Genomic DNA, 27818 nt, shown 5'->3' on the forward strand with positions numbered 1-27818 from the left:
ATTCTAATCTGGTCCTACTCCTGTGTGTTCTTGCCTCCAGTGTACACAGCTATCAGAACTAGTGCATTTTTTTTTTTGCGGGAGCTCTTATTTTCCTTTTATATATTCTGTAGACACAGAGTCTGCCAAGTTGATTGTGTGGATTTAGTCTGCAGCTTGTAGAGCTGGTGGGAAGGTTTTGGCTCAGCCCGGGGTTTCAATTGTGATTTTATTTCCACCTCTGCCTGTGGGTCACCCACTGGGGTTTGCTCCTGAGGCTTGCTCCTGAGGCTGCCCTGGAGGATTTGGGTTCTGCCCCAGTGAGGGCCAGTTGTGGAGGTAGTACAGCTGCTTGGGTTGCAGGGGTTCTGGAAGCACCAGGTACTCAGGGGAGTTGGTGGCTAGGGCAGCAGGAAATATAGTGCTCTAGAAGGATATGGCAACCAGTATTAGCCAATACACTCCAATATTCTTGTCTGGAGAATCCCCCGACAGAGAAGCCTGGTAGGCCACCTACCACAGGGTTGCAAAGAGCTGGAAACAACTGAAGTGACCCCGCATGCATAGACGGAAGACTTTTTTTTTTTGCTTGTGGTAGATCTGCCCCAGTGAGGGTTGAGCGTGAAGGAAATGCAGCTACTTGGGTTGCGGGGACCCTGGTGGCGCCAAGGGTGCAAGGACATGGACTGTCTCAGCCGCAGAATTTATGGCCCTATCAGAGTCTTTTTTTCAAGCCTCTGGTAGCTAGTGATCAGAAGGCCTCTCTTTGGCTCTTCTTTCTCCATAGATCTGCCCATTCAGGCACTTAGAGGGCCCCCTTGCCTGTGGTCCTTCTCTGTTGTTCCACACATCAGCACATAGAGGGCCCCCCTGGCTGGGGTCTTATTCTATAGATTGGTGTGTCAGGCACTTAAAGGGGCACCCTGGGTGGGGTCCTACTCTGTAGTTCTGTGCATCAGGCACCTGATGGGCCAGCCTCTCTATTGTTCCGCAGCTGATCCGGGCCTGTAGGGAGAGAGGCTATTTGATGGCTCCACCCACTATGCATGACTCAGCAGTATCACCTTGCTTCCATGGCTCCCTGGCTTTCCTCCACAGGCATTTCACACCACAGTCTCCTCGCTCACATCCCCTTGGTCCCTCTCTCTGCAGTCAACAGCAGCCCTCACCCTGAGAATGCTCCATAATCTCTACGCTCCAGCTCCCAGCTGCTTAGCCTTCTAGGGGACTGCGTCCTTGTCCGGGGTACGTATGGCTGCAGCAAGGACTGTCTGATTCTCATTCCATTTAGGCTGCCATACATTAGCTGTTTCACCCTCAGCATGAAATGTTTCTCCTCTGACTCAGACAATTGCCCCGATGTGGGGATCAGACCCCTGCTTCAGTTCCCCCCATCTGCCAAGGGCATGTCCAGTCTTAGTAACATTCCTGTTTCTCCCCTTAGTTCCTTCGTCCTACTGAGTTTTTGCGTGGTTCTATATATTCTTTTCTGCTGGTCAGGTACTCCTGTTGACTCTGAGCTGGTGTTCTGCATGCACTTCTGTATCTGAAGGTGTATTCCTGATGTATCCATGGAGGGAGATGTACTCCTAGTCCACCTACTCCTCCGCCATCTTGTTCTCCACTCAAACTATCATTTCTTAAAATGTAATGGCTATTCAACTGATATGATGATGATGATGATGATAGTGAGCTTGAGATTCTTCATACACATGGCTAGGGGAAGATTTCTTTGATTGTTTTGAAGCTGACCAGATCAAGTTCAGAGGATGTCCTGATGCTCATTGCCTTTGTAGGAGTCCATATGGGATGAAGAAGCACTGTGGGAAGAGTCCATTGGTAGCCAGCACGTTTGGGGTCTGCTTGATAATCGAGTCCAAGCTCACTCTGCTTGCCACAAGACAGGTCAGTGAATCTGAAAAATGATGTGTTGAGGCAAGGAAAATACTTTAATTGGGAAGCCAACAGACAAAAAGATAGCAGGATAGTGCCTCAAAATAACCATCTTCTATTTTGGTGTTTGTTTTTACTTATGGCCAAGTTGTAACCTGCTAATTTGTTTCTTAAGGTGTAGGAGAGCAAGGCTGGAGACATTAACAATGCATTTTTTTCTAAACACAAAGGATCACAAACCAATGGATATTTCTCTACAAATCCTAGCTTCTTTTATAGCTCTATTTTAGTAAGTTTACAAAGCTGTGCAATCATTACGATCCAGTTATCCCATCATCTCCAAAAGATCTTTGGTGCCCATCTGCAGTCCCCCTTTCCTCGTCCAGTCCCACAATAAAAAAGTGAGTTAATATTTGTAAAGCACTTAGGATAGTACCTGTCATCTACCAAGAGTTGTGTGTTAAATAAAAAAGGAGTATCTGAATAGGAGGAAGGAATACAGTGCAAACTTTGAAATCAAATATCTTATTTACTGGCATAATAAAAAATGAATTGGGGTTGCACATTAGTCCGAACATATTTAATACTTCATAAAGAGATTCTGCAGCCTATTTCTGATTAGTATCTAAGGAACCTTCAAGCAGTTTGTGTAGTCTTTCAATTGTGATACCTGTTATTTTCTCTATTCATAGAGGGTTTAATTTGTCACCAGTGGCTAAACATGTACTAAACATACATTAAAAGCAAATTAGATAATAGACTTTTAAAACAGAATTAATGTTTTCCTTAATTCTTACATTACTTTGTTTCTTACATCGTTTCTGTCAGAGAAATACAAAAACTAGTTATCTTGTATCCATTTTTAATTTACTGATTTCTTAATTGAGAAGCAATAGGATTAGGTCAATAGAAAATATACTTCCCATACTAGTTCTGCATTTGTTGTGTTATACTGAAAAAAGAAATTTTTTCTTCTGTGTAAAATTATGCAGTTAAGTATGGATGTAGTTTATATAGTGTTTTGTGATTTCCAAGTTGAAAGATGGCACAAATGCTTTTAGATTATGTTAAGCTACTTATTGTTATTTTTCAAGCAGTGGTTTGATCAACAGGTATTGGTAAACCTGTTCTCTCATTTTAGGGGGAGCAGCATAAACTGTTTCTGCAAAAAACATTTTTTTTTTATGTTTTGTAGAGTCAACTTTTAAATAATGGAGGCCACAACCCATTAATGAAAAAACTATTTGATATTCATCTTGCTTTTCTTAAAAATGGGCAGTCTGAAGTGTTGCTGAAACATCTTTGCCTCACTGTGAGCATTCATTAGTAAGGTAGGGAACAAATCTTTGTGGCTCCAAGTGGTCTTGCTTCATGGTAAGAAAGATCAGGGGAATAGGATCTCCAGACCTCATATGATGAAGCCAGTAAATCCTGCCTTCGTAAACATTAATACAGAACAGCAAAATACAAAAAGAGGGCCTGACCACTGATTCCCTAAAATCAGCATGTGCTTTTAATTTCATCTTGGTATACCTTTTTTTTTTTTCCCAGTAGGCTGCTTTGAGGAGTATCATTTTAAAATTACCAATTGCCAATCTTTCTTCTCTTTGGCTTCTTTTTAAAGTACTTAAAGTATTATCATGCTGAAGATATGTAAGCTGTGAGTGAGGTCATGTATAAGCACTTTGAAAGCAGAGACCACTTACAAAGTCCCAGGGCCTTGTGTGATCTGTTGCAAGTGGTAGGTACTCAATACATGTTCAGATGAATAAATCCTTCTTTTCAGGGCTAATTGTATCTGGGGACTCCAAATTTTCAGGCCATTTACCTCATGTAAACTAAAACTTCAGACTAGGCTTTTCAGAATAAATATGACTCAAACAGATAGCAAAGATTTATTTCTGGTCTATTTTTGATAGATTTTTAAAAAGAATTAAAAGCATCAGAAACCAAGATGAAGTTAAAATTATGGAAAGGCACAGTCTAGGCCTCCACCCTGATATGTATAACTCCAGCAAGAGAAATGCAGTTAACTGATTTGTGGAATAGGCTAGCTGGGCAACTTTTTTGTCATTATTTGTATGGCAACTTATTGTCGTAAATTGACAGAGAAAGTAGTTGATTTTGAAGGTTTATTTTTAAATTGCCATTCTTTAACGCAATTTTGTGAATAAAGAAATAAATGAAAAACTGAGTTCAGTGGAAACATATGACAAGAAACTAAGAGAAAGTGATTCAGAAATAACTCATTTAACGAACAGTGACTGGATGGGCAATTCCTGGTGTCAGACTTTGTGTCAAGGATACAGTGTGAAGACTTATTGTCCAGTAGAGGAAAGCACACATTGATGCGCATCAGAAATACCATTAGGATAAAGGAAGCCTACAGAGAACTGAGGGGAAATGGAAGGACAGGAAACAGTAATTGAGCAACATTTCTCTGCAGCACTCAAGTTAGGATTTAGTTTGGACTCAGCAACTGAGATAGACTTGAAGAGGTCAGTGGGGACCAGATGATTGTGTCCTCATGTCTAGGAGTTGGATTTCATGTTTTAGGTGTCAGGGAGCACGAAAGCAACATAATTAGATTTTTATTAAGAAAATTGTTGCAGGGAGGAGAAAATCTCCTTAAATGTAGTTCAGAAGCATAATCTCTGTTCTTATGAAGCTATCAGTGGGTGAGAGGGGGATAGAAAGTAACTAAATAAAACAGTAATTGGAACAAGTTCTTGGAAGGAAACCAGGTGCTGAGATAGAAGATAATGATTTGTGGGAGCTACTTTTGATGGGTTTGTCACTTATTTGTATATTTTAACTTTTTAAATTAAGACTTTATGTTTTGAAACCAGTTTTAACTTCATATCAAAATCCAATGGGAAATTCAGTAATTTCCTATATATTCCCCCCCTCACATAGATACATACAGTCTCCCCCATTATCAACATCTGCCAGCAGACTGCTGTGTTCATTACAACTGATGAACTTACATCGACACATAATAATCTTGCACGTGGGCTTCCCTGGTGGCTCCGTGGTAAAAAGAACTCGCCTGCCAATGCAGGAGATGCAGGTTCAATCCCTGGGCTTGGAAGATCCCCTGGAGAAGGAAATGGCTACCTACTCCTGTATTCTTGCCTGGGAAAGCCCATGGAAAAGGACCCTGGCAGGCTAAAGCTCATGTGGTCACAAAAGAGTCAGACACGACTTAGCAGCTAAACAACAAGGTGCACAGTGCACATTAAGGCTCGTTCTTGGTGCATATCCCATGGGTTTGGACAAGTGGCATGTACCCATCTTAGTATCAAACAAAGTATTTTAAGTGCCCTAAAAATCTCCATCAATTCACCACTCCCCTCCCCACCACCCCCTGGAAATCTACAGTCTTTTTACTGCCTCCCCAGTCTTGCTTTTCCAGAATGTCATATAGTTGGTATCTGGGTTTGTAGAAACGAGTTGCCAGTCCAGGTTCGATACACGATACTGGATGCTTGGGGCTAGTGCACTGGGACGACCCAGAGGGATGGTATGGGGAGGGAGGAGGGAGGAGGGTTCAGGATGGGGAACACATGTATACCTGTGGCATATTCATTTTGATATTTGGCAAAACTAATACAATTATGTAAAGTTTAAAAATAAAATAAAATTAAAAAAAAATAAAATAAAATGAGACCTGAAATATGAAAAGGGGCCAGCCTTTTGAAAAGCTCAAGGAAAAACATTCTAGGGAGAAGGGATAGAGCTTGAAATTCTAGGAACTGAAAGTTCAGTTTAGCTGAAACGGAGTGAGTTAAGGAGCTCATCAGCATACCAGTGGCAGTTGGAGCCCTGGGAGTGGTTTAAGTTCCCCTGGAAGAGCAAGAACAACAACAAAAAGTTAAGAGCAGTATGTTGGAGAAAAGCAACATAGAAGGGATTGGAAGAGGAGTCTATGGAGGAGATGAAAGAGAGCAGTCACAGAAATAGGAAGAAAGGCAAGAAAGAAGCAAAAGAGAAGAGAGTATCAGCATTATTATGCAATACAGAATGGCCTAACAAGATAAGGTGGAAAGGGAGTCCATTGGAATTGGCATTACAAGGTCATTGATAATTTTGGTCATTGCCCACTCAGAGAAGTGACAGATAGAAGACTTCCTATAGCAGATTAACTACTCTACTGCTGTGCCTTCCCTTCCTGTATTTTCATACAGGAGTATCTTGCCCAACAAGGTTTATTTGATCTGGTGAAACCATTGATGAGATTTTTTTTCAATGCCAGCCAGAAAACATTTATTAAATGTTCATTAATAGATGAAGATGCATAAAAAGTAAGAAGCATCGTACTTAGTGTTAAGGTGATAAAAAGATAGATTCCTATAATATGGGCTTAAATTCAATATTTCTGAGAAATAATATTGAAATTAGGCCCTAGCCTTATGTTGATTCCTATAATATGGGTTTAAATCCAATATTCCTGAGAATGATTTTGAAAGAATCTAGCTTCACACTCCCTGAAAAAATCCACTGTGTACCCTGGAGCAGCTAAGTACTCACTTGCCGAGACATGTCAGCATGGAAGTTTGCAATAAGCCTATGTTCTATGTACAGCTTATATTCCACAAAGCAGACTCAGTACATTCCAAAAGTAGCAGTCCCTTGCCTGTTTTGAGGATTAGATAGTCACTTGTGTACTTTTTCTATGCCAACCTGTATTTTACTCAGCACTGTTTATGAGCAGAGGATGCACGTGTTTGTTTGTATGTCTACACTTCATCTATACTCCATTTTGTTAAAAGATCAACTTTCTTTGCTGAATAGATATAATTTCCCCAGCATTTGGAAGTTTACAACGTAAGGAACTGTTTAAATATAAAGCAAAAGAGTAAGTCATGCAGATTGGCCTTCCCATTTTTATGGCCCAAATTGAGACCATCATCATGAAATGAGTCATCATTTCAGTCGTTCATTAATACATGCTGGTCTGTATGTTTTTATCTAGCTTGGGTTCTCCAGAGCGGTGCCCTAATCTTATGTTGATTGTGTATCCTCAACGCACCCAGCTTAGTTTTAGGGAGAATACTGTAGGCACTTGATAGTTGACTGATTTCTGTTTTATGGTTTTTCAGATAATTCTTTATGTTTTTCCTATTGTTTAGTTTCCCTCGGCCTTTTTCAAAGGAAGGGTAAACATGTGTGCTGCATTTTGCTACGAGGTTTTAAAGTGCTGTCACAAATTGGCTCAACCAGGAATGAAGCCTCTGCACTTTTGTATCTTCTGATGAGAAACAATTTTGAGTACACCAAAAGGAAAACCTTTTAAGGACACATCTGCAGGTCAGTGAGAACTGAAGCTTCTCTTTCTTCTGTTCAAACTTTAGCCTCTCTACATTAAGATCTAGAGCTCCCCAGTCTAATACAAAGCTATTACCCACAGGTGGCCATCTGGCACGTGAAATTTAGCTAGTCTGAATTCAGGAAATAGTGAGTTTTGAAGACTACATACAAAGAAGTAAAACATCTCGATTGCTTTATATTGACTACATGTTGAAATGATAGTTTGGATATATTGGTTTAAGTAAAATAAATCAAAATTCACTTGTGTCATTTTACTTTTTAATGTGGCTGCTAGACAATTCAATATTACACATGGGACTCATATCCTATTTCTACTGGACAACACTGCTTGAGAACATAGGTGTTAAGGGCATCGATTCCAGATTGCACGAGTATCACACACTGTGTGACCTTAGCGAGAACTTCTTTAGTCTCTTAATACCTCAGATGCTTCGTAAGTAAAATACTGGTAAATATTCCTACCCACTTCATATGGTTTTGGAGAGGATTAAACAAGATGATTAAGTAACAGATGAAGTACTTGTGTTTTTCATCTCCAGCATGCCCAGTTAGTTAAAAATAATGAGCGAAGTCTCAAGGTTTAGTGGAAAACATGGACTTTGGAATCAGACCTACCTGGATTTAAATCATAGCTTAGCTACTTACTTAATATGTGACCCTGGGGATTTTACTCAGTTCATCTTAACTATTTGCCTCATCTGTAAAATGAGGCCAACTATGTTTCAGCTTTCAGGGTTTGTCATGAGGGTTAAAAATAAAGTGTATGTAGTGCCAGGCACAAAATGCCTAGCTCATAATAGACACTTAGTATGTGGCAGTTGTTATTCAACATCTCCATAATTTTTTGCCTTTGTGATGAGACAGATCTGAACTAAAACACAGTTGGGAGTTCTTGGCTCAGTTGCCCTCAGCTGTAATATGAGAAATGCTTGGTCATATTTTTATCCTTACTGCCATGGTCAGTCCCATTGCAGTTGTTTATTGGAGACTGGGTTATAAATGAGGAAACAGCCATCAGTAGCTTTTTAGAAATGTCATCAGTGATGTGAAAATCTGATAGAAGTATATGTTTTCTGTAAAAGTATTTGATCTAATAGTTTTTTGGATACTAGGTCTAACATTGTATGTGAGAGTATCTAATATTTGCTTTCATAGAGATGTCGCTTGAATACCACCTTCCTCCAAAGCATTTCTGCAATGAGTGTGCTGATTTTTTTGAACTTCCCCATTACGGTCCATCCTTCTGGGGTAAAACATCAATTTCTCTCACATCTAATATTCACATAAAATGAATTAATAAATTCATTAGACTTAGAATCATGTCTAAGTGCTCAATAACCTGGTTAAGTAGTAATATTGTATGATCTTTTTAATCCTCATAACAGCTCTAATGTAGGTATTGTTATTATCCCTATGTTGCCTTTAAGAAAAGTGAGACACAGGAGGGTTAATTCACTTTCTCAAGGCCATTCAGTGAAGAATTGATAAAGTCAAAGTTTGCATCTAGGGCACTTGGACTCAAGAGCTTGCACACAACTCCTATAGTATCTTGCTTCTCAGATCAGGGGTAAAGCTTCTGGCCATGAACACTTTAGCCTGAATCATGTAAGCATTCATTAAAAGGAGCCTGAGAGATTAAAAAGCACCATGCACACATGCTCAGGTGCTTCAGTCATGTCTGGGCTCTTTGCGACCCTATGGACTGTAGAACGCCAGGCTCCTGTCTCCATGGGATTCTCTAGCCAAAGGAGTTGCCATGCCTTCCTCCAGGGTTTTTTCCCAACCCAGGGATCAAACTCACATCTCCTGCATGTGCTGCATTGCAGGCAGATTCTTTACTGGTGAGCCAACGGTGAAGCCTAAAAGCACCATTACATGGCATTATACTGTTATTATGTAGTGTATATGCTGTAACATATACTACTGTCTAAACTGTTTAGATAGGCCCTAGTCAGAAACAAACAAAGGGGCTGAGGTACTGGACTTGGAAGTCCACACATTGAGATAGACTAGTGAAAAGAAATGAGAAACCATCAAAGAAATGTCCTTTATTCCCAACTTTGCTAAAACTACTTGCTAGCAAACATATTGAAGATAAATACCTGACCACCATTGTATCAGTTCACTAATTATGAAAATGGTTTCAGATCTAGATGTGCTGTGTGTTTCAAAAGTTTTACACATCAAACCAAGAAAAGTCCCAATAAAATTTGAAATTAGGAACCTCCATTGATCTATAATTCTGGTTTTGTGCCAATACCATACTGTCTTGATTACTGTAGCTTTGTAGTATAGTCTGAAGTCGGCAAGGTTGATTCCTCTAGCTCCGTTTTTCTTTTTCAAGATTGCTTTGGCTATTTGGGGTCTGTTGTGTTTCCATACATATTGTAAAATTTTTTCTTCTAGTTCTGTGAAAACTGCCATTGGTAATTTGATAGGGATTGCATTGAATCTGTAGATTGCCTCTGGTAGTATTGTCATTTTCATAATATTGATTCTTGTGATCCAAGAACATGGTATATCTCTCCATCTATTTGTATTTTGATTTTTTCATTACTGTCTTAGTGTTTTCTTCATTTTAGTCTTTTGTCTCATTAGGTAGGTTGATTCCTAGGTATTTTATTCTTTTTGTTGAAGTAGTGATTGGAGTTTCTCCTTAAATTCTCTTTCTGATTTTTCTTTGTTAGTGTATAGGAATGCAAGGGATTTCTGTGTATTAATTTTTATCCTGCAACTTTACTAAAGTTGCTATTTCTTTTTTTTTATGATAGCACTTTGTCATTAGCTTTTAAAAAATTAATTGCTTTATTTTAATTGGAGGCTAATTACTTTACAATATTGTAGTGGTTTTTGCCATACCTGACATGAATCAGCCATGGGTGTACAAGTGTTCCCCATCTTGAACCCCCCTCCAAACTCCCTCCCCATCCCATCCCTCTGGGTCATCCCAGGACACCAGCCCTGAACACCCTGTCTCATGTATCGAACCTGGACTGGTGATCTGTTTCACATATGACAATATACATGTTTCAGTGCTATTCACACAAAGCATCCTACACTCGCCTTCTCCCACAGAGTCCAAAAGACTGTTCTTTACATCTGTGTCTCTTCTGCTATCTTGCACATAGGGTCATTGTTACCATCTTTGTAAATTCCATATATATGCATTAGTATAATGTATTGGTGTTTTTCTTTCTGACTTATTTCACTCTGTATAATAGGCTCCAGGTTCATCCACCTCATTAGAACTGATCTAAATGCATTCTTTTTAATGGCTGAGTAATATTCCATTGTGTATATGTACCACAGCTCTCTTATCCATTTGTCTGCCGATGGACATCTAGATTGCTTCCATGTCCTAGCTATTGTAAACAGTGCTGCGATGAACACTGGGGGACACATGTCTCTTTCAATTCTGGTTTCCTCGGTGTATATGCCCAGCAGTGGGATTGCTGTGTCATATGGCAGTTCTATTTCCAGTCTTTTAAGGAATCTCCACACTGTTCTCCATGTGGCTGTACTCATTTGCATTCCCACCAACACTGTAAGAAGGTTCCCTTTTCTCTGCACCCTCTCCAGCATTTATTGTTTGTGATTTTGATAGCTGCCATTCTCACTGGCATTGAGATGGTACCTCATTGTGGTTTTGATTTGCATTTCTCTGATAATGAGTGATGTTGAACATCTTTTCATGTGTTAGCCATCTGTATGTCTTCTTTGGAGAAATGTTTGTTTAGTTCTTCAGCCCATTTTTTGATTGGGTCGTTTAATTTTCTGCAATTGAGCTGCATGAGCAGCTTGTATATTTTTGAGATTAATTCTTTGTCAGTTGCTTCGTTTGCGATGTTGTTAGCTTTTGACAATTTTTTTTTCTTTATTTTTGCCCATGCTGGGTTCTTCATTGCTGTGCACGCTTTCTCTAGTTGTGGCAAGCAGGGGCTATTCTTCATTGTTGTGCCGGCTTCTCATTGCATTGGCTTCTCTTGTTGCAGGGCGTGGGCTCTATGATGCTCAGGCTTCAGTAGCCGCGGCATGTGGGCTCAGTGGTTGTAGCTCATGGGCTTTAGAGTGCAGGCTCAATAGTTGAGACACAGATTTACTTGATCTGCGGCATGTGGGATCTTCCCGGACCAGGGATTCAACCCATATCTCCTGCATTGGCAGGCAGATTCTTTACCACTGAGCCCCCAGGCAAGCCCCTAAAGTTTCTGTTTCAATAGAAGAATTTAAACCACTCATGTAGGAAGAAACTAGATTTTGATGGAACTCTGTAAAATCTTTAAAAGAAGCATTTTGTATGATTGCTTATGGGTTTATACATTGAAGAAAACAAGCAGCATCTATTAAAAAGACATTTGAAAAATGACATTGAAAAAAAGACGTTTCTTCTTTCCACAGATGATAATTGCTGTAAGCCAGTTGATAGTGGATGTAGCACTAAGTGGAGGATCAAGATTTCAGGAGTTTATTCATTATCAATTACTTTGCAAACAGTGGCAGACCTAGGAAGGTATGTTCTCACTTTAAGTGAAAAATTAGAACCATGTTCACTGTCAGGGCCATTTCAGTCCTCAAGTTAAGCTGTGCATTGGATTCAGAACTTTTATATAGTATCAAGTGTACAGAATGTGAGCTTCAAAGGTCAAGGCTTTGTCTAGTTCATCCCTGTACCTCTAGCACCTAGAAGACTGCAAGGTACACAGTAAATATTCAGTATTAGTTGAATGGGTGAATGAATGACTATACTATGTATACATAATTATGATATAATTTGAATTTTCTCTGGGCTTGATAGTTAAACTTACTTAGAAAAGAAATGTTTTTTTTTTTTTCCTCAACTGTTGTTCCCATTTATAAGATTGGCTAATTAAGTACTGAGTTGGAAATATCAGAAAACTTCACTTAATAGAGTAGGTAACAGCTGCCTGATCCTTTGCCAGCAGATGAGGAATGGCACCAAAGGGATTCATTACTTGATGATTTTCTGAGCTTAAAGAATCATCTGTTAACTGGGGCCTGCCAGAGATACTCGGAGAAGGCAATGGCACCCCACTCCAGTGTTCTTGCCTGGAGAATCCCAGGGACAGGGGAGCCTGGTGGGCTGCTGTCTATGGGGTTGCGCAAAGTCGGACATGCATGAAGTGACTTAGCAGTAGCAGCAGCCAGAGATACTTATTGGCAAACCTACGTCCAAAGCTGTCGTTCTTGGGCAACAGTTGGCTGAGGCCAAACCCACGACCCTGAACACCATCAGTCTTTCCTACCTATATACTTAAAACCTAAAACGTTGTAAAAGTTCATGTGTTGTTTTGTTGCATGGAGAGTAGGTTCTGTTCTTCAGTGATGTATGTGTACAAGGGAAGAAGATTCCCTTGCCAATAGAGAACGTTTCCTCCCAGAGGAATCATCCCCACTCTTGGGAAAGGTCATCTTCCAGCATAATTTGACAATTTGTGTAAAATCTGGAAAAAAAGTTTGCAGTCATAGCATACTTGATGTTTGGGACATGTCGAATCTTTGTACCAAAACATATTCCCATAGGAATGTTGCTTAGACTGAAACAACAATAACACAAAAACAACACTGAATAGTACCAGCCATTCTCAGGCTGGGATAGTTTGCTTTTCAGCCAGCTCTACTGGTTCCCTAAGAAATCAGTATATGCTCCAACTAATCCCAAGAGCACAGAAATAGCTTAAGTCATTTAGCATCTTTTACTCATACCCTAACAGTTTATTTTCCTAGTTTTTTACCATCCTTAATTCCACGTTATATAAAAGTTAGACTACCAACTTTTTCAAAGTAAATGGGGTCTGTTTTAGACCTCCTTCATAGGAAATCTTTTTCATGACTCATTTGTGAGATGACAGTTTTATTCTGGTAGGGCAATCATTACCAATAAACTCTATTACAATGAAGGTATAGCTTTCTCGCAGTAAATGAAATCTCTACTAATGTATAAGAAGAGAAGAAGAATCTCTATTAATGTGTGTGTATGTGTATATATATATATATACACATATATATACACATACACACACGTGCGCATGCACATACACATATGGATAATCATTTTTAAAAGTCATCTTTAAAGAAGACACTTTTGAATATAATTTTCTCCACCTTTGGTGGTATTCACATTGAAAGCTCCCTAAGGCCTGTAGCTGTCCCTACTCCTCTTCTCAGAACCCTACATATAATTGTGATTACTCTGGTGGAGTGAATAGGAAGCCATAGGACTGATAAGGAGGAAACTCTAACTTTGTGCTTTTGAGGACCAAAGCAATGCTTTAAGAGAAAGTAATGATCTCTTTAACCTCTTCAGAGTGTTCTGTGATTCATAAACTCTGATTTGCATAATTGGAAATGTCTAGAGTATGGTTTTCACATTAAAGCATATGGCAGTTGGGAGATGGAAGAGTGACTAAGGTCATGAGCTCTGTAGCCCCACTGCCTGAGTATCAGTCCTGACTCTACCACCTACCAACGTCACAACTTTGGCCAGACTACATAACTGCTGTGTACATTGGTTTTCCCATTGGTAAAATGAATTATAATTGTACTTAATTCATACTGTTGTTATAAAGTTTAAAACATGTACAGTGCCCAGGCCACTGCTTGGCGCATAGTATGATATCAATTTTTAGTTACTATTGTAACTAAAATTAAACAATAATGGCGAATATGGATTACCTTCATGGCAATCGAATTGACAGCAGAGGAGGTGGGGTCCAAAATCAGGTAGTCTGGCTCCAGAGTTTGTGCTTTTATGTGTTAGGAATATACTGCCACCAAACTCACTGCTTTTGAAGCCTGAGATAATAGACTATTTTTTTTAAAGAATTAGTGTAAAACTCTTTAGGCATGCCCACATGCCAAGAACCAAGAATGAATACCGTGATCTCTGACACGGGGTAAAAGTTCTATGTTATTCCCAAGATGGGCTGCTTAGGCTTAGAGCACACCAATAATATTGATAAATACGTCTTTTTTGTTTGTTTTGATATTGGGCAACTGCTTTTCCCTCAGAAGTCAAAGACTTGACCAAGAGAATCCATACTGTTCTTATGCCAACAGCTCAAATGAAGGAGAAGGTGAAGGACCCCAAAATGCTAATTGATCTCCAGTATAGCTTAGCCAAGTCTTACACAAGTATCTCAGAGCTCAGAAAAACCTGACTTGATAGCATGGCCAAGATTCATATAAAAAATGGAGATTTTTCAGAGGTGACTACTTATGACTTTGTTTGAAACACAAGCCCTCCCAAACCCCTGGAGCACAATCTCACGGTTCCTTCTTTGTCTCCTTTTTCAGGCAGCAATGTGTTATGTCCACATAGCAGCTTTGGTTGCAGAGTTTCTTCATCGAAAAAGTGAGATATTTCTCTTCTTAGGGATGGGGAGAATTTAAGTTAGCCCAAGGAAGCTTGCAGCCTGTAGCTTGCAGCTATGAATGGGATATGATTGAGCTCTGAAAAATATGCTCACCTTTCATCTGACTCACTGTTGAACAGAAGTTGTTCTAAAAGAAAACTGGATTGTTCATTTGCCTTCTGCTTTCATTAAGAGTACAAGAATAAGTTAAATAGTACAGGGCCAGGCCTGATGCTCAATGTTTGTTTTCCAAGACTGTCTCCCTGCAAGACTGCCACAGATTAAATTCTTCTCAGGGCTTATGGGAAGCTCTGGATAACATACATCACTTATTTTCCCCTGTCTGCCCCAACTTTACCAACAACTGTCCACGAATTCAATCTCTACAGCATTTTAGTATAATAGTATCTTGGTATTAACAGGGAGTTGACAGGACTTCCCTGCACTCCCAGTTCTCATGTTCTGTCCCTGGTCAGGGAATCAGATCGTGTATGCCGCAACTAAAGGTCTCACCTGCTACAACTAAGACCCAGTGCAGGCAAAGAAAGAAAGAAATAGATTTTTAAAAATGCTAAAAAGACAAGAAAGGGAGTTCACACATCAACTAGATGGCCCTATAATATGTCGTTTGTTTGTATACCCATCTCAAGAACAATTTGGCATCCATACATGGATGAAGTGCCTTTGTGGGAGCTGTGGGATCCAGCCCCACATACCAAGGGACCTGGGAGGAATTTTACCCACCCATGTGTCAGGTAATGGGCAGACAGACCTGTGTTCTGTCTGTGGACCTTGCAGTGGCCTATGAGCTGGCTCCAGCCTCTGTCAGCTGCAGTCTAGGATCCCCCGGAGAACACTTATTTTGGATAATCACTCACAGACAAGAAAGCCTTGGGGGAAGTCCAGAAGTCCAGTGGAGAAGTTCTAGAATACTATTGGAGCAAAAATTATACAAGTTTGAATGCATTGAAGAGGGTAAGAGGAATAGTTTGATTTATTCATGTCACCTTCCACAAGGTGGCACAGCTCAGTGCCAAGAGAGACTTTCTCACCCTTGATTTCTAATGCAGGGAAAAGTGAGAGCATATGACGATGTACTGTGTTTCCCAGCAGCACAGGATGCTCCCAAAGAGGCCCATTTCTCTTTGCTCTATCCAGAGTACTTAGTTGTGAACTGAATGATGGAGGCAGGAAGAGGCTGAGGGAGCAGCAGATAGGATTCTGAGAGGGCACTACACGCAAACAGACCCTACTAACCACATCACGGACTCCATGAAAAAGCCTGCCAACACATCCCTAGAGATATTTAGTCTGTGGATCCCCCACTGGCCCACAGGCACCCCCTGTGCTCCATGTGCCTCAACCACACTGTCCTCCATCCTGTAGCAGGATGTATGTGCTTGCTGCTGAAGGCAGTGAGAGCCAGCTCTGGCAGATAGATACTGAGCATGTGCAGAAAGCCAGCCAGAGTTTGCGGTCCAGGGAGAGACCACAAGTAGCACCACCTTTGGGAAATCAAATGGGAGGCTGTTAGCACCTGCCCTGGTATGTTACATGATGGAGAAAAGACATATGTGCTCATGAATTCTGTCATATGTGGGAGCCAGAATCACAGAGCAGGTGTATCCATACAAGGTCGGTGAAAGCCTCAGAATCCCTAGCAGGACAGATGGAAAGTATTTCTCACCCAAAATCAGTCAGTCAAATTGGTTGAAGGTGGCTGCTATTTCAAATGTGAAGATAGCAATGCAAAATTTCAAGGAACATGAAAAACGAAGGAACTATGACACTACCAAAGGATCACAATAATCTTGTGGTAAGAAAGACATGGAGATCTGCAATTTATCCAATAAATAATTCAAAATAGCTTTTCTAAGGAAGCTCAATGAACTACAATAAAAGAGAACATTTAGTAAAGTCAGGAAGATAATACACAGACAAAATGAGAAGTCAACAGAGATGGAAATCTCAAAAAAAGAACCAAATATTTTCTGGTGCTTATGAATACAATGAATGAAGTTAAAACTGGAATAGAGAGTATTAAACACAGAATGGATCAAGTGGAAGAAATAGTCTGAATTAAATTTTGGCCACAGGGTACACATTTCTACTTACAATATGAATATGTTCCAGATATCTAATGTATATAGTGATTATAGTGAACAAAATTGTGTTACATACTTGAAAGTTGCCAAGATAGTAGATCTTAAATATTTTGAAATTATCGAGTCAGAGGAGAAATAAGAAAAATGAAAAAGAGTGAAGAAAGCCTGTATGATTTATGGGATGCTATCAGCAGAAACCTTAAAGGCTAATAGAGGGTAGAATGATATTTTTCAAGTTCTGAAAGAAAAAAATACCTGCCAACCAAGAATACTTCATCCAGCAAAGTTGTCCTAGAAATGGACAGATGAGCACTTTTCCAGGCAAACAAAAGTTGAGGGAGTCCATCACCACTAGACCTGTCTTCCAAGAAATGCTGAGAAAAGTTCTTCCTGTTGAAGTGAAATGATGCCAATTAGTATTATGGAAACATGAAATGGATCCATATGAATGGATGAAGAAGACATGGCACATGTAGTCAATGGAAAGAAGGGAATCCTCCCATTTTTGACAACACGGCTGGACCTTGAGGATATCATGCTAAGTGAAATAAATCGGAGAAAGAGAAAGACAAATAGTGTACAATCTTACTTATACATGAAATCTTAAGCCAAACTTGTAGCCACAGAAAGTAGAATGGTGGTAACCAGAGGGATGCCAAAAATAGGGTGATTTTGGTCAAAGGGTACAAATTTCCACTTACAGGATGAATATGTTCTGGATATCTAATGTATTTAGTGATTACAGTGAAGTAGATTTTGTTATATATTTGAACGTTGCTAAGAAAGTAGGTCTTAAATATTTTTTCTCTGTCCAAAATGGTAATTATGTGTGGTGATGAACTCTAGTGTGGTAATCACTTCACAATATATACATGTATCAAATCAACACATACACCTTAAATGTACACAGTGATCAATAACAATTGTGTCTCAATAGAGCTGGGGCTGGTATAGGGCTGGCAGGGGGGCATCCACAAAAGGAGTCATGGTCTTAAAGGGCTCAGGATTCCACAAGTCTAATTCAGGAATCTGCCTGAAAGCTTCTCTTTCCAAAATTAGTATTGTTGACTACTGTAACAACTACTTAAATAGTAAATCAGTTGATCTAAGAGAACAGATACACATATATGTATGGCTGAGCCCTTTGCTGTCCACCTGAAACTGTCACAGCATTATTATTTGGCTCTACTCCAATACAAAATAAAAAGTTTTCTATTTTCTCATTACTAGTGTATAGGAATGCAAGGGATTTCTGTGTGTTGATTTTATATCCTGCAACTTTACTATATTCATTGATTAGTTCTAGTGATTTTCTGGTGGTGTCTTTAGGGTTTTCTATGTAGAGGATCATGTCATCTGCAAACAGTGAGAGTTTTACTTCTTCTTTTCCAATTTGGATTCCTTTTATTTCTTTTTCTGCTCGATTGCTGTGGCCAAAACTTTCAAAACTATGTTGAATAGTAATGGTGAAAGTGGGCACCCTTGCCTTGTTCCTGACTTTAGAGGAAATGCTTTCAATTTTTCATCATTGAGGATAATGTTTGCTGTGGGTTTGTCATATACAATTCCATTCACCATTGCAACGAAAAGAATAACATACTTAGGAATATATCTACCTAAAGAAACTAAAGACCTATATATAGAAAACTATAAAACACTGGTGAAAGAAATCAAAGAGGACACTAATAGATGGAGAAATATACCATGTTCATGGATTGGAAGAATCAATATAGTGAAAATGAGTATACTACCCAAAGCAATTTATAGATTCAATGCAATCCCTATCAAGCTACCAACGGTATTCTTCACAGAGCTAGAACAAATAATTTCACAATTTGTATGGAAATACAAAAAACCTCGAATAGCCAAAACTATCTTGAGAAAGAAGAATGGAACTGGAGGAATCAACCTGCCTGACTTCAGGCTCTACTACAAAGCCACAGTCATCAAGACAGTATGTTACTGGCACAAAGACAGAAATATAGACCAAGGGAACAAAATAGAAAGCCCAGAGATAAATCCACGCACATATGGACACCTTATCTTTGACAAAGGAGGCAAGAATATACAATGGATTAAAGACAATCTCTTTATCAAGTGGTGCTGGGAAAACTGGCCAACCACTTGTAAAAAAATGAAACTAGAGCATTTTCTAACACCATACACAAAAATAAACTCAAAATGGATTAAAGATCTAAATGTAATACCAGAAACTATAAAACTCCTAGAGGAGAACATAGGCAAAACACTCTCCGACATACATCACAGCAGGATCCTCTATGACCCACCTCCCAGAATATTGGAAATAAAAGCAAAAAATAAACAAATGGGACTTAATTAAACTTAAAAGCTTCTGCACAACAAAGGAAACTATAAGCAAGGTGAAAAGACAGCCTTCAGAATGGGAGAAAATAATAGCAAACGAAGCAACTGACAAACAACTAATCTCAAAAATATACAAGCAACTCCTACAGCTCAATTCCAGAAAAATAAATGACCCAATCAAAAAATGGGCCAAAGAACTAAATAGAAATTTCTCCAAAGAAGACATACAGATGGGTAACAGACACATGAAAAGATGCTCAATATCACTCATTATCAGAGAAATGCAAATCAAAACCACTATGAGGTACCATTTCACGCCAGTCAGAATGGCTGCGATCCAAAAGTCTACAAGCAATAAATGCTGGAGAGGGTGTGGAGAAAAGGGAACCCTCTTACACTATTGGTGGGAAGGCAAACTAATACAGCCACTATGGAGAACAGTGTGGAGATTCCTTAAAAAACTGGAACTAGAACTGCCTTATGATCCAGCAATCCCACTGCTGGGCATACACACTGAGGAAACCAGAATTGAAAGAGGCACGTGTACCCCAATGTTCATCACAGTACTGTTTATAATAGCCAGGACATGGAAGCAACCTAGATGTCCATCAGCAGACGAGTGGATAAGGAAGGAGTCGTACAAGTACAAAATGGAATATTACTCAGCCATTAAAAAGAATACATTTGAATCAGTTCTAATGAGGTGGATAAAACTGGAGCCTATTACACAGAGTGAAATAAGCCAGAAAGAAAAACACCAAGAAAGATGGTAACAATAACCCTGTATACGAGACAGCAAAAGAGACACTGATGTATAGAACAGTCTTTTGGACTCTGTGGGAGAGGGAGAGGGTGGGATGATTTGGGAGAATGGCATTGAAATATGTATAATATCATATATGAAACGAGTCACCAGTCCAGGTTTGATGCACGATACTGGATGCTTGGAGCTGTTGTACTGGGACGACCCAGAGGGATGGTATGGGGAGGGAGGAGGGAGGAGGGTTCAGGATGGGGAACACGTGTATACCTGTGGTGGATTCATTTTGATATATGGCAAAACCAATACAATATTGTAAAGTTAAAAAATAAAATTAAAGTAAAAAAAATAAAAAGTTTTTAAAAAGTTGATTGGCATTGGGCACTGCAAAGAAATCTCCCACTGTTGATCATAATTGCAAGCTATTGGGTTGGCCAAAAACTTCATTTGGGTTTCTTATAATGTCATATGGAAAACCCCAAAGGAACTTTTTGGCCAACTCAGTATTTCCTTGAAGGCAGTCAAATGAGTAACATTACTGCAAAATGAAACCATCTTGTGGGAGTCACATCACTCTGGTTTTGGCTATGAGAACACAACTATGGTTTATTTTTTAATTCCAGAATTTCTATAGTTAACTAGGTTTTTTTTTTTTTCACAAACAAAATGGCATAACTAAAATGATTCATTTTACTTGCATATGAAATTAACCACCTTCTGTTTGGACCTGAATTTCTTTTCAACAATCATATATTTGAAATTGACATGCTCTAGTATTTTCTTTTTAGTACATATGTGCTTTTAAAGTGGAGAACAAGATTAAGTATCAAAAGAAGGCCTTGTTTGAGGCTTCTTTTCCCTACATCACTGGTATGCCTGTGAAATTGCCATAAAAACAAATACTGAAATTGCACACCTGCAGTTAAAAATAAACTAACAAATATGAAACCCCTAAACACAACTAATTAAGGTTTTAGGTGTGTCTTTCAGATATATAAGGTTAATATTATCTCCTCTTTTCAATTAGTAGAAATTTGAAATAAGAGTTTTATGTCTACTAAGTATCAACCTACACCCATTAGATACTGAAAATAGTTAACTATATTAAAGTATTTCCTTAGAATTTTTTCAGAGGGGCAAAGACCTAAAAACTAAGCAAAAATCAAGAATTATTTCTCTCCATTACCAGTTCTTAAGCTTTATAATTATAACTATAGGATTGGAGAAAATAGGAACTGAAATATATAAATTTGCTGTGAATTTTTTTGGACATTAGCTTGAGGCAGCCAGCCTGAACAGCAAACAATGTGACATGTTTCAAGAAGTGGAAACAGTGCTTTTAACCGATCATTTAAATAGTTACTTTACAAAACTTTCAAGGGTTGTTGGCTTTTTTTTACTGTTTCCAAATTTAACCTTCCTAGAAATCAAAGAGCCTTTCTCTGTGTAGGAAAAAAGGATGTTTTGTGTTTTAATAAAAGTAATGTTAAATTTAGGAGAAGTTTACATGTTTATTTATAGGTACCATCCATTTTTAAGCCTGGAAAATTCTACTCACTTAAACTAGAAAATCTTATTCTGAAATTGTGGCAGTAGTAAAATCCTTAGGGTTTCCCTCCCTTAGCCTCCTTCATTCCGATATCCAAAACACCTGATTTTGTTAATTTTGTGATTAAAATATGATAGTTATGCCAAGCTAAACCACTAGTGTTAAAACACAAGTTAAAATCTTAATCTGTTAACCTGTCTTCCAGTCTGAGAAATCCATAACCTAGGTAAGACCTGGATATTCACAGAGTAAATAAAAGTACATTTGAGTGCAGAAGCGAAAGAAAACTTTCCATTTACACTTAAGACAAACTTATTTATCAAAAATAATAGAGAAATTGTAGAACCCTTTGCTTTCTATCAAATATCCTTTTATGATTAAGACAAAATCTCTGACATATCAATTGCCAAAATTTTTCAGTTTTCTCAATGTTGTATGCCATTTCTCTTGAAGTCATCATAAAGCTTTCTTTTTCATCAAGATGGAATGAAATGCTACAACTGATGCATTGGAGACAGATGTTCTCCCGTTTAGAGTTTTTAAGAAAAAAACAAAAACAAAAACAGTTTGTTCCATTGGGTGGTTGCCTGAGTGAGCAAAGACTTGGTCCCGAGGCATCCTGAAGTGACCACAGAACACCAGAGAGGGGCCATTTCTAGATCATGCTTTTCATGCTTCAGGCACTGAACGGAAAGGGAAAGTGGAGAGAGAGGTACAGTGCTCCCTGCCTCACCCCCATCAGCAAACTTCTTTCAGCCAGAGCTCTTGCTCTTTGTATCAGAGATCTCAAGGATCTGACTTTCTTCCCTTTTTCTAAGTTACCTCTAAGTGGTGATACAAGGTGTTAGTTACTCCCAGTCCCAAAAATACATAATCAAAAAACAGATCTAAATTTCCTTACTTCACTTTGTCTGCAAACCTCAACATGTTCTAGGTGTCATTCTCTGGAGACTAGACTCCTGCACCTCTTCCTCTTCTCTTCCTGAGACAGTGAACAGCTGTTTTCTCCCAGGGTAGACAAGAATCAAGTGTGCATTCTTCCACCACAACAGAGCATCCAAGATTCAGCAAAGCTTCAGGCCTATAGAGCTCCTCCATCACCCCAGGAAAAGGAATTTCCTTTCCCATAGAGTCTGTTCTTGTCATGCCTTGTAGGGCAATGTTGGCCCCTTTCCCAAGTCTCTATACCCGGGATCTGACAGCTTCCGTTCTGTGTAGCTTTTCCTTTCCTCAATTCCTTCCCAGCTACAGCCTTTCCCCTTTAGCCCTCCACTTGAGGCTTATCTCCTAATCCTCTTCTAACTAGCAGTCTTATTTTAGCAAGGGTAGCATTCCCACCCTCCAGACTCTCCTCCCCTTTGTCCACAGGACCATTCGTGCTCAAGGTAGTGGTCTAGTTGGACAGTTTGCATCTTGCTTACCCTAGGATAACATCAGGAAAACAGAAGCCACAGCTCTGAAGGGCAGAATCAGGAATCCAGGTCACATACCAGAAATTTTTAAAGCAGACCCTTCAAGACCATGTGACATAATGCTACATAGGGCCACAGAAGAGCCCTCACACAGATGTACACTGGCCTAGATTTAGTGACTTGTTTCATCTGAAACAAGACTAAACAAAACAAGACTAAAGGGAATCAAAGTTTTCCCTAAGCATTTTGAAGACCCACAAAAAAGAGTCCTCTTATCATTGGATAGTTTGGTGGGTGTTGATAACTTAAACAAGGACATATATATTTATATATATGGATATGTGTGTATGTGTATATATATGTGCTTCTCTAATTGGAGATGCATCATCAGGCATAGGAATCAAGGTAATGCATTTAGCAAGAAGAATGGACTCTGAAGCTGAAAAAATCCTTAAGAGTAGTCTTTACACAAGATGATGTAGACCACAGAGTCTAAAATAGCTCTTAACCTGTTTGTTTCTGACAGGAACCGTAATTTACCCTCCCTGTATTTGAGATACACACCGAAACACCCTTTCCTGAGATGCTTTGACCCCTTTTTATCCTCTCCTGAATCCCGGCCTTTTCTAAAAACCCTGGATGTGGGAATCATTTAAAATAATAATATCCTCAGAATAGACAGAATTTTTTACCCAGTCATGGATGTAGCTGCCTGAGCCCTTCAGGGGGTTGACTGTTTTCTTTGTTAAGGGTTACATTCTTTACCTGTTCTCAAGTTTTGGGGCCCTCTTCCTTAACTGCCTAACTAACCCTTCACTTTATGAATCAAGTGGGATGTTTTCTCCTAAATTTCAAAAAGTTCTCACAATGCACTACTACTCAACGAGTGTCCCATAGACCAAGCCATGATACATGACCCTTTTTCCATCAGAATGCTGAGAAATCTCAGTATGAGGTTTGGCTTTCTTAAACCTTCCTTCTTCCTTCTCCAGCCTTTAACACCAGGAAGCTTACCAAATATTTAGTGATGAGAACATCATCATTTCTAAGCATCACTATTAGATTGTAGAACAGTAGATGGCAAAAGCTGTTTGTCCCCTTTGCGACCACTGACTAGCAGATTCTATTATAAGGAGACTGAATTTTCCTTTAAAGTGACAACCCACTTATATAGGGGTAAATACAACCACAGCAAGAGTGTTGGGACATGTTCCTAAGTGCAAAATCTGTAGGGCAACCATGTGGCCTTCTATCCCCAGACTCTTGTTTGATGGTAACAATTTGGTCCACAAAGTTTTCAGCTGGGGCTCAGTACTTACCCTCCCAGTGGTCCAACTGCAGTCACTATACCAACTGCTAGCAATTATTTCGGAAAAGGCAATGGCATCCCACTCCAGTACTCTTGCCTGGAAAATCCTGTGGATGGAGGAGCCTGGTGGGCTGCAGTCCATGGGGTCGTTAGGAGTTGGACACGACTGAGTGACTTCACTTTCACTTTTCACTTTCATGTATTGGAGAAGGAGACGGCAACCCACTCCAGTGTTCTTGCCTGGAGAATCCCGGGGATGGGGGAGCCTGGTGGGCTGTGATCGATGGGGTTGCACAGAGTTGGACATGACTGAAGTGACTTAGCAGCCGCAACCTCAATTATTTAATTTTATCTTCAGAAACCTAGTTTACTTATTGGTAGCTTTGGTAAAACAAATTTATTAAACACTTGTTGTATGTTAGGTACCGCTCTAAACACTTTACATTTCATTGAGTTTTATAAGTAATTGTCTTCTGTTTTACAGATACAGTCCTAGAGAGATTAAAAATGTCTAAAATCACACAGTTAATGATAAAACTGGGTCTGTCTAACTTCAAAAGCTCTGGTTCTTCCAGTGCCCCATCCTATTTCTCTAAGGATTCCCTATCCCTGGCATCTATTTTATTTCCTGCCTCTCTTTACAAGTCCTAGGCCACTTTCCCAATTCTCCAGTAAAACAAGGAACTAGAGATGCTTACAAAAGCTCGTTCAGTGTTTACCTGAAAAGTACATGCCCTCTTTGTTTAGGTGACAGATGATAAACATACACAGGATCAAAGTGTTAATAATTTTTAGACCATATTCAGTTCAGTTCAGTCGCTCATTCGTGTCTGACTCTTTGCGACCCCATGAACTGCAACCCCTCAGGCCTCCCTGTCCGTCACCAACTCCCGGAGCTTACCCAAACTCAATGTCCATTGAGTCGGTGATGCCATCTAACCATCTCATCCTCTGTTGTCCCCTTCTCTTGCCTTCAATCTTTTGCAACATCGGGGTCTTTTCAAATGAGTCAGCTCTTTGCATCAGGTGGCCAGAGTATTGGAGTTTCAGCTTCAACACCAGTCCTTCCAATGGACACCCAGGACTGATCTCCTTTAGGATGGACTGGTTGGATCTCCTTGCAGTCCACGGGACTCTCAAGAGTCTTCTCTAACACCACAGTTTAAAAGCATCAATTCTTCTGCGCTCAGTTTTCTTTATAGTCCAACTCTCACACCATAAATGACTACTGGACAAACCATAACATTTTCTAGATGGACCCTTGTTGACAAAGTAATGTCTCTGCTTTTTAATATGGTGTCTAGGTTGGTCATAACTTTCCTTCCAAGGAGTAAGCCTCTTAATTTCATGGCTGCAATCACCATCTGCAGTGATTTTGGAGCCCCACCCAAATAAAGTCAGCCACTATTTCCCCATCTATTTGCCATGAGATGATGGACCAGGTGCCATCCCAGCAATCTTGCTTCCAGCTTGTGCTTCCTCCAGCCCAGCGTTTCTCATGATGTCAGCAGGGTGACAATATACAGCCTTGAGGTACTCCTTTTCCTATTTGGAACCAGTGTGTTGTTCCATGTCCAGTTCTAACTGTTGCTTCCTGACCTGCATACAGGTTTCTCAAGAGGCAGGTCAGGTGGTCTGGTATTCCCATCTCTTTCAGAATTTTCCACAGTTTATTGTGATCCACACAGTCAAAGGCTTTGGCATAGTCAATAAATAGATCATATCAGGAAACTTTTACATACCAAGCATTGCAGATGAGGGATAGTCAGAGAATGAAACTTATTTGTAAGTATATTGAGCTCATCATTTGGGGAAAAGACTGGTAGGATATATAGTATATAGATAGAATTGGTTAAAAAGTTTGTTTTTTTTTAATAACAGAAAATTACACTTATGACTTTGTTCCTTACCAAAACTATGCGTTTATTTTTAAGGATAGGAAATGCATGTAAGTCTGTCTTTCATTTACAAAACACTTTTAAAAAGTAAATTTACATCACTGCTTTTTATTTACACAGAATTATTCCCTAATGGATGTTCAGCCTTCAAGAAAATTACTCCCAACATAGATGAAGAAGGAGCAATGAAGGAGGATGCTGGAATGATGGATGTCCATTATAGTGAAGTAAGACTCCAGGGCCTGCATTGTCAGTTAGATAAATGTAACTTCTTTAAATATATTTACGTTAAGAAATTATTACAGCTAACTTAATTTGAAAGGTAACTAAGGGTTGATGAACTATAAGGATTAAAACTACCCAGGGATCAGATGTGCCTTTGTGGAATGTGGAGCCCTATCTCTGCAACAGTTCTTACTGTCTGGCTTTAGAAATGTACCATGTATCATCATCCAATCACCTTTCAGTAACCAGGTCACAGGCACCATACTTAGAACACATCTCCATAAAAAATAGAGTTAACAATGTAACAGCTAAAGAGAGGAGGCTTCCAGGTGTTTTAAAGATGGAAATTTTCTGCTCTGAGCTTCATATGGATGGTAAACAGCTGCTGTTGTCACTCACTCAATAAGGCTTTGGACTTGGTGATAGAAGAGATAGAGAGATACCTTTGGGCTGAGGAGAGTTAGGACTAGAGAGAGCTTTAAAGAATGAGGATACCCTGAAGTCATTTCAGCAGCAGCGGAGAATAGCTGGGATAAAAGTTAAGAGGTGGGAAAGTGTAAGGCGTATTTTAGGGGGCACAGTGAATGGATCACTCTGGCTAAGCCATTGGGTTTGCATAGGGAAGAGTAGTAGTGGAATTTGAGAAGCTTTGAATGTCTGGACTTTATTGATTAGAATGTTGAATTGCTGTCAAAGGTTTTTGAACAGAATGATAACAAGATGAAATGAAGCAGGAGGAAAGGTTAAATAGGTGGTAATGTGGGAAATGTATTGGAGGTCGATGGATGGTGGCTGGGGTCAGAGGCTGGAATGTGGGCTGCCCTGAGTGTCCAGTTGTGAAGCAGCCAGGCCTAAACCCAGCTTGTGACAGGTTCAGGGACCACTGAGGAAAAGAGGAGACTTGCTGGCTGTGTAGGAGAAGAGTCAAAAGTAGCATTGAGATTTCAGGTTTGGATATTTATAGAATAATGATGGATGGACAATTTTACAGGGAAGGTGATGAAGTCCATTTTTTGATGAGTATTGAATTTGAAGTATCAGTGGAAGGTTATTGAAATGGAAAAAACATCAGGTCATTAGGCATTAAGAACTGAATCTAAGGAGAGAGATCAGGGTTGTGGAGCTACATCTGGAAGTCATAGCTGTGTGAGAAGCAAAGCACACTGATAATGGGAGATAACATAGCAAGTGAAGACCAGAGAACCAAGAACTGAATCACAGTGACGTTCACATTTAAGGAATGTGAAGACCAAAAAAAGAAACAACAAAAGGGGGGAGACTGAAGTGCTTGCAGGCCCACAGAAATGAATTTTTTTAAGGTTGTATTAAGAAACATAAAATGCAGCAATTTAAAGTGACAGAGACACACTTTGTACTCTATGAACTGTATTTTTTACATATAAGCAATTTCAAGCTAGCTCTTGTTCATTTAGCTAAAATGATCTATGCCTAGAAGCTTTACCTCCTACCTCTTTTTTTTGCCTACTACTTCTCTGTGAGTCTCTCCTCAGCAGTATAACTAGAGGCACAGATGTACAGAGTGGACTTGTGGACACAGTCGGGGGAAAGAGAAGGTGGGATGAATTGAGAGAGTAGCATTAAAACGTGTACATGACCATATGTAAAATAGGTAGCTAGTGGGAAGTTGCTGTATACACA

The 27818-nt window shown here is 39.4% G+C and overlaps 1 protein-coding gene across 1 annotated transcript in view; it reads left to right on the plus strand.

Annotated features, from left to right (window-relative positions):
• The window catches only part of LOC133242244 (uncharacterized), a 69956-nt gene that overhangs the window by 35771 nt on the left and 6367 nt on the right, over window positions 1–27818 (plus strand). The window contains exon 5 of the mRNA XM_061408352.1: window positions 26055–26161. Coding sequence (XP_061264336.1) covers window positions 26055–26161 — 107 coding nt within the window. The remainder of the gene's footprint in view (window positions 1–26054; window positions 26162–27818) is intronic.

The sequence above is a fragment of the Bos javanicus genome, chromosome X (genome assembly GCF_032452875.1).
Source record: "Bos javanicus breed banteng chromosome X, ARS-OSU_banteng_1.0, whole genome shotgun sequence".
NCBI lineage: Eukaryota > Metazoa > Chordata > Mammalia > Artiodactyla > Bovidae > Bos > Bos javanicus.